This window comes from Kryptolebias marmoratus, linkage group LG19 (genome assembly GCF_001649575.2).
Source record: "Kryptolebias marmoratus isolate JLee-2015 linkage group LG19, ASM164957v2, whole genome shotgun sequence".
Lineage (NCBI taxonomy): Eukaryota > Metazoa > Chordata > Actinopteri > Cyprinodontiformes > Rivulidae > Kryptolebias > Kryptolebias marmoratus.
In genome coordinates this window covers 15994746-16002749 of record NC_051448.1, presented here as the reverse complement: position 1 = coordinate 16002749, position 8004 = coordinate 15994746, and the positions used below count along the sequence as shown (strand labels likewise).

At 39.3% G+C, this 8004-nt stretch overlaps 1 protein-coding gene across 1 annotated transcript in view; it reads right to left on the bottom strand.

Moving 5' to 3' along the window:
- Window positions 1–690: 690 nt before the first annotated feature.
- Window positions 691–8004, bottom strand: part of LOC108231760 (solute carrier family 23 member 1) — a 9965-nt gene continuing 2651 nt past the window's right edge. Inside the window, exons 3-12 of the mRNA XM_017409036.3 lie at window positions 7078–7235; window positions 5386–5545; window positions 5117–5298; window positions 4808–4928; window positions 4534–4690; window positions 4199–4452; window positions 2376–2540; window positions 2170–2278; window positions 1890–1985; window positions 691–1615 (exon numbers count right to left, since the gene is read on the bottom strand). Coding sequence (XP_017264525.1) covers window positions 1383–1615; window positions 1890–1985; window positions 2170–2278; window positions 2376–2540; window positions 4199–4452; window positions 4534–4690; window positions 4808–4928; window positions 5117–5298; window positions 5386–5545; window positions 7078–7235 — 1635 coding nt within the window. The 3' untranslated portion in view covers window positions 691–1382. The remainder of the gene's footprint in view (window positions 1616–1889; window positions 1986–2169; window positions 2279–2375; window positions 2541–4198; window positions 4453–4533; window positions 4691–4807; window positions 4929–5116; window positions 5299–5385; window positions 5546–7077; window positions 7236–8004) is intronic.

Below are 8004 nucleotides of genomic sequence, written 5' to 3'. Positions count from 1 at the left end.
TGTTTAAGACCAATTAATCAATGCTGCATTTTTAGCTGCCAGTTTTTGAAAGTCATGGCCTGTTTTTGAGTACATTCTTGGCCCTGCACATTATTTTGTTGTCCACCTGCCCCTTGATACTCACTTTGGCCCGTTTTGTACCCTCCTTAGCAGCCACTCTCGCATTTTTGATTTCCTCTGCTGGAGTACACCTTTGAAATGAGGATAGGCAGATCTGGATGTTTTTCAATAAGTATTATCTATCATGAGTGTGGGTTTTAGACCTGTATGTTTTCTTAAAGAGGAGATCTCCCATGCAGGGGTCAAATAGCAGCTCTAGCACTCCTGAGACGGGTTGGAGACGATCACAACACGAGTCAGGTGTGACACGGATTAACTTCTTTGTAACGATTTCAAGAGAAAGGTTGTCCCACAAATCTTTTTGAACATGTTCAAAATCAAGCGACAGGGAGATACACCACTGTGATTCACACGAGGAAACTGAGAACCCTGCAATGGGAGGGAAATGACCAGGTTTAAAAGACTGCAGGGCATTAGGGGAAGTGGGCACAGTGAGTGATTACTAACTTGGAGGAGGTGAAGATGGGCGTGGCAGGCAGACAAGAGATTGGCTGAGGACGAGTGAATGATGACAGGAGCACAACGAGCAAAAACTATACAAATGCAAAACTAAACATGAGGACAGCCAAATGACAAAATAAAAGAAACAATAAACCCAAACTGAACACAGGATATCCAGAAACATGAAAAACAATAACCCTAAATTAAAAAAAAGAAAACACAAATCCTGGCAGGTCTAAATTTCATGTTATTTAATTTCAGAAGGGTAAGTCATAAATGTGGTGGCAGCTGCAAATATGGGTATACAGCAGACCAAGATGGGTATGATGTGGGCAACAAAATATTAACATAACATAAAATTAGACTTTCATTTTTTCTTATTAACGCAGCTGCACAGATGCTAGTTGTCAAGTTGCAAAAACTCAAAATTCTGTGAGACTGCAACTGAAAATTTGCATATTTTCTGGCAATTTCTCGCAATTTTAAATTGCTAGCCAGACTCCAACAGTTGCCGGCCCAGTGAGATACCACCTTTAACCCAGCTCAGACTAACTATTAGCTTCTCAGACTGATCAGACTTAAACTCTATTTCTACAAACTGACATTTTTCATAAAGCTAAGGTAAGATATTAATTATTCATAACTTTTCAATAGAACTGCACTTCAAAAAAAAAAATCTGAAAATTGTTTTAAATAAATATCAATCAACCAGTAAAAAGATTAGAACTAGAGAGTCATGTTTTTGTGACATTGTCTGATAAGAAACACTTGTGGACACGAAACACTAATGGAAATAAAATGTGATGTTAGATTTTCCAAGTTCAGACTCGTGTGCTGAGTTCACTTCCCCGGCCCTGTGTCACATCTTCTGACTTATCCTGAGGAAGGTGACTCTTCTGTGGGCAAAAAGGGACGTAACGAACCCATGACTGAGTTTGGAGGAAAGGCGATATACCAAACGGGAGGTTGTAAACCTCCTCAGATGCCAGGAAGGTGCTGGAGTCTTCTAGTTGTACTTTGTCCCAGGTTTGGAGTCCTCGTTCACGCTTGGTTCCTGAATGGGCGTCGAGAAAAGCTATCAGATGAGCACCTTACATAACAAACAGTTTATATGAGCTGATATAAATCACAGAAAATAAGGACAGCATTTATGAGAAAACAATAAAAAGAAGCTATTTGAATATCAAGAGGTTCTGTGAAACTGCTGCTTTTACTGTTTCATGCATTCTGATTCATCAGGAAGGAGATTATTAATTTTTAACCCTAAAGTCAGAATGAGAAAAAAAAAGGTTTCTCTGACTCAGAAACAGCTCTCCACTTCAGCGTACCAGGAATTGTGTTGTCTAGGAAGAAGCCAAGAAACCCTCCTACAAACATATGGGTGGTCAACAATACATGCAACAGTTGGTCCACCTCTTTGACACCTGAGTCAGATGCACAAAGGACGAGAAAATAAAGTATCAGTTTGGTTTAGTTCAAAACATGACAACACAAATCTGAAAGCTTTGTTCTTATCGGCTATCCAGTTTCAATGAAAAACAACGGAAGAAACTGTAATTCAGGTTAGAGGAGTGGTAGTTTTTTTTCCTTCCTGTGTGTAAGTCATACCCGTTTCCAAAACGTCGGGATTCTTCATGAGCCAGTTTGGAATGACAAGGGCCGAAAACATGGAGAAACCGAACACGAAGATATTCCGGGAAGAGTTCATGTCCATGAACTGTGACAACAAAAACACCGCATAGCAAAAATGCATTTTTGAACAACAAAAATCTAAAAAAAAAAAAGCCTTTTTCTTTTTTTTTTCATTCTTTTACCTGCAAATTGGAAATTCCTGCAGCAGATATGACTCCAAACATGATTAGAAACATCCCTCCAATTACAGGTGTGGGGATGGTTGAGAAAATGGCTCCTATTTTGCCCAAGATTCCCATCAAAATCATGACAAATCCACTAAGAAGAATCACAGTTCGGCTTCCCACCTGTCAACATTCAAACATTGTGTTATGTGAGTGTTTTTAATGGTCGAGTAAACTGAACTCATTTTAAATCTACTTTGTGAAAAATAAAAATTGCATGAATTTCTTCATAAATTAGGTTCCCATAGATGCCACAATAGAAGAGAAATAAAAGAGAAATTGTATATCTTCTTGACCATGGAAAGCTTATAAACAAGTAATATCTTATCTGTTGTAAATAGGTCTTTGAACAGCCTCAGTTTGGAGAAATAGCATTTAATTCTGACTGAAATGATGAGCAAATAGCTAGTCTGAGTGGGACCAAAACCAAAATGGAATGAAGCCATCTGTAGAAAACAAATCTAAAAAATTTCAGCGGTTCATGCGAATGCTGTTTTATAAACCTCTACACTGTCATGAGAATATCAAAAACATTGTGAACTTCCTGCTGGAAGTGTCCCAGGGTGTACAGAGAGAACTACAGCTAGCTGCTGCCGCCGCCACTATTACGTATCCAAGTAACCAAAAGTTTCTATGCAATTAACTGCATAAAATGAAACTGGCGACAATATAAAGGTTTATAAAATGGCGTTGGCATGAACAACAGAAATCAACTTTAGTCTTAGCCCATGTTGGACAATCTGTCAGCTCATGGGTTTTCAAACTTGATATTCAAAAGACCAAATGTGGTTTCAAAGGGAGCTCAAAGGTTCAGAGCAGTCTTTTATAAGCAAGTCTCTCAGAACCAAATTAAATGGCATTATTTGTCTGGAGTTGCTTGCTTGTGAACCTAATCCCCCGAACCTTTGACAGTTAAGTGCAATGTTTCTTTATCAAAAATTTTAACTTAAACTTGATTAACTACTTTTCATGCTTTAACAAATAAAAGGTAACAGGACACTGCAACATCAAAATGGTTGAGGTAAAACTTACAGTTAAAATACAAATCAACCGAGTGTGAAGAATGGCTCTGTCTGACTTCAGTGAGCCGCCTAAACCTCGACACAAAAGATGTTTCCACGCTTCATTACTCAAACATGTCCGCGTGTCTCTGAGCAATTAGTTGCATGGGTCTCATGCTGGACTGGGGCAAAATAAATGTTTTTTTGTCCTCCACTCACTTTTAAAAAATTGGTTTTCTAAGTCTACCTTTTTGATGCATACTATGACAACCTGCTATAACACTTCCTTCTCCACTGCCTTTCGATAGCAGCACAGACGGAGGACACTGGTCTCACGCTCTCATGCCTACAGGACCACACCTGTGTGCCTTTTAACCCTCAGCTGACTTGCTAATACTGAAATAAAGCCAAATAACGCAGGCTGTCATTGTTACCATGGTTACATCTAAATCTCAGACCAGATCTGACATAAAAAATCTAAACTATTTTATTAAAACTAACACTTTAGTGATAAGAACAAAACACATTTTTAATGTAATCATAGACTTCATTGCACTGTAACAATGCATAAGATATGTGGGTTGGGTCTGGATTAACTTGCTGTTCAGTTTGGATCCAGAGAATCACTGCGTTAGCTCATCAGTCCTGTCAGAATAAAACAATTTTTCTCCAAACTGAGTCTGTTCAAAGACTCGTCTAAGGTATTAATTGTTTATAACTTTTCCACAGGACCTTACTTCAAAGGATCTGAACTATCACTTTCATGTGCATTCATCGTACTTTGGTGATACCAAGCGCAGCCACATTCTCACTAAAAGAGGTGGTGCCATTGCCTGTGCCAAAGGCCCCCGCCAACAAAGAGCCGAGCCCTTCGATGCCAATGCCCCGGCTGATGGCGTGCTTCGGAGGAAGGGGAGCTCCCGACAGCCTGGCACATGCATAGTAATCTCCCACAGATTCTGCCATGGAGCATATTATTCCAGCCAGAAGGCCAACTACAGCTGCGAGGCTCACAGTCGGAGTCCCCCACTGACCTGCGTGAGGAGGCAAACTACTTTATCACTGCACGGTCATTTGATGAAGCCTTCTGCGCTGTGCTTTGTGAGCATACGTACCAGGATAAGGGAGCGTGAACCAGGAAGCCTCGCTCACAACATTTCCCTTCAAATCAGTGCGAGCCAGATGACCGTACTGAGTGGGATCCGATGGTAGGATGTCAAAGATGGTGAGGAGGTAACAGACTAACCATGATACAGCAATGCCCAGCAGAATCTAATTGACATCTAATATTAGTACTGATTAGAGCTTCAAAAACAAATTGGCATTAATAAAATGGAATGATAGTGATAGTGCAAATAAAAATATATGTATATATATAAAAATACATACAGGCATTGTTTGGAAGATAAACAACTTTGACGTGTGCAGTTTCTTGATTTTGCTGTATGCAGGAACAGGGATCGGTATGAGACGAAGATACTGAGAGAACAAGATAATCAGCACTGCGGTCCTGTTTGAAAAACATAATAGCATGTGAATTAGAGACCAGTCTCATAGTGATGACATCATAACCAGTAAAAATGCAGACCTTCTAGTGAAAATTTCACTTTTATTGCAATTTTAAACTGCGATCTCCTGAGAGGTGCAGGGCTGCCTAACCCGCAGTCCAAATGCTGTTGCTTCAGAATGGTTACCTACATAGCAGAGATGCCCCAGTGGCTGCCAGCCTTGTCTCCGGCTGAGTTGTACAGGGACAAACCAATCAGCGAGATTGTGGGGGCAATGGTTAAGGGGCCAATAAAGCGCATGAGGAAGCCAATGAGGCCAGAGAAACCGACAATAATCTGGAGGACAGAGGCCACCATGATAGAGCCCTGCAACTGTGGACAGAAATTAAAAAAAAGCTCAATGAACTTTATAGAAATTGCTGTTCATGTCTTTGAGGTTCTGAGATGAAGTTGACTCACCATTCTTATGCGGGTTTGCCATACTTCTATAAAAAGAGGTGAAGAGGTGTTGACCAAACTGGCATTTTGAGTCCAAGCAGGGCACTTCCACTCTGGCATGGACAGCATGGCCATGGCTGGGGTCACTAAGGCAAAGGTACCTCCCTGAAGGATGGGAAGCCTTCAAGTATGACAGCAACAAATCAGATGAAATCAAGAGTCAAATCAAGACATTTAACAAAGACTTGTGTTACTAGACCAGAAAGTAGGTTTGCAGCTGCTAGCTTGAAGTTGACGGACATTTTATTTTTACGGTAAAACTATAAGGCTACACACTGTTGCTTTGTGATGTGTTTTGGTAGTCTGAGTTCGTGTGCACACTTGATAATGCTAATATGCTTATGTCTAGCAAACTAACATTTGCCAATGAGCACATCCCAGATGAGGTGTGTGTTTGTGACTGGCAAACATGTGCACAAGAGAGGAGGAGGGGCTGCGTGCCTGGCTGGTCGGACTGGACTTTCTGATGACATGTGGGTGTTCACATGAATAAAATCGAGGGGTTTTTTTTGGTGCACGGAAATCCCAAAACCTTCGTATATTTGGGCTTTTAAAAATCTTTTTATTGTATATCGTATGGACCCTAAAACTACTGTATAAATACTATAATTATCATACATTTGGCAACACTGGTCAAGATCAAGACCATCTTTATAAAAGTTCACAAAACAGCTTAAAAAACCAGTACATTCTCTGACAGGGAGTTTGCCAAAAAGCATTTGGGGGACTCTGCTGCAATAGTTTTTCCTGAGAACAAAGAAGTGAGGAGAGGAGAACCTTCCACACATACAAATCCCTTAAATATAATTAAATAAACAAAGTTTAAATACTCAGTTTAACTAGTTCAGATTTGTTCACTTGCAATGTCTACTCTTTAGCAGCTAATGAAAAATCACATTTATAGCTTATTCTAAAACGTATACTTGACAGAATTGAGTTTAGCCTGTTGTTCCAGTTCTCCACAAGAGTCTTAGTTCCTTTTAATTTCTCTCCACTGCTTTAGAGGCATTAAATAAGATTAATTGTTGCTTTTAATGGGGTTAGAGAATGTTGAATCTGAATGCAGAGCTGAACTAATGTCACCAATCTAGACCAAGCTGACATTTTTACAACACATTATACAGTAACTCACTTGTTAATCAGAAGCATTACGCCTGAACTCATTAGGAGTTGTTTGTTTGCTGTGTTGTTGTTTAGTCAGATATAATGATAGGTTATGTGTTGCAGCAATGGTTGTTTCATATGGTATTAAGTTATGGTTGTGAAGATTTAGACCAGCGTGCTGGAAATGTGGCACATTAAACAGGATTTGACCCAACCTATCCTACATGTGCATGTGGGGCCTATGTACTTCAATAGTAACTAAAAATAGAATAGAGATTGTCCACTGGTATCATATTTTTGATCAGATACAGAGACATGGTTTCCAAAAGAGCACAGAGCTCAAATTTAGCATTTTAAATGGCAACGTGGAGCATCATCTGGATGTATTAATTGCCATAATAAATTTAAGAATAAGATTAAGCTATATGCTGACTGCTGGTAGATAACAGAAATGTTTTTCCTTGTAAAGATTTGACTTGATTCAGATAAAAAAAGAAAAATCCTCGCACTCTGTGAGCTGGTTTTGGTTTCTGGACCATGAATTCTCACCTGACACCAAAGGTAACTTGCAAAATAGTACAGATGCCAGAGACAAAGAAAATGGTGTTGATGATCAGACTCTGGGTCAGGCTATCGTGCTGCAGGCAGAGGCCCTCTGAGAGAACCAGGGGAATAGAGATGATCCCACCAAATGCTGTCAGGTAATGCTACAAAGGAGGGGGACATGAGGAGAAATTACTGTATTTAATAGTAATACAACAGGAGGCTTTTATGTCTAGACTATGTTCATTATGTTGTCTGCCTTCTTCTGATTGACAAACAATCAACAGAAGTGTGTGTAGATGACTTTTTAACATTTTAGTGATCATCCTTTTGTTAAGATAAGAAACTTTGACAAACCAGTTAAGCCAGAAACTCACTGGGCTGCGTCAAAATTGTGAGAGAAGTGTCTGCAAATAAACAAACTGTCATGTGACCAGCGAGCCACGTGGCCAGTTTTTGAAAATCATGGTCTTTTTTGTGTGTATAGCTTGCAGATCTGCTAGCAAAAATGTGCTGCTAATTTTGGAATGAAGTGCCACTGGATGCCAATCAGTGTTGATAAATTTAATAAAAGTCTGTTTTGGAATTAAAGATGGTTGTAAATGTTGTACATGTGTATGTTACTTCAGGTTGCAACGGTCAGTGTTCGGATTTATTCTTTCATTGATTGCACTTCATGTCAGGGGTGGAAATTAAAAATTGTTTTAAAAATGTTTTACCGGCCACTATTTTTTGTTGTGACAAAAAGTTATTTCATATGATGATGATGATGAAGCAGTTGTGCTGCCCTACAAGCTGAACAACACCTCTTTCTGGACACTGCATGGAAATAACTAGACTTTTCTTATTTTATTTTAAACCATTAAAAGATTCATATCTGTACATAAAAAAGACAAGTTAAATTTATTTCTGTAGAGTGTTTTTGAAGTATTT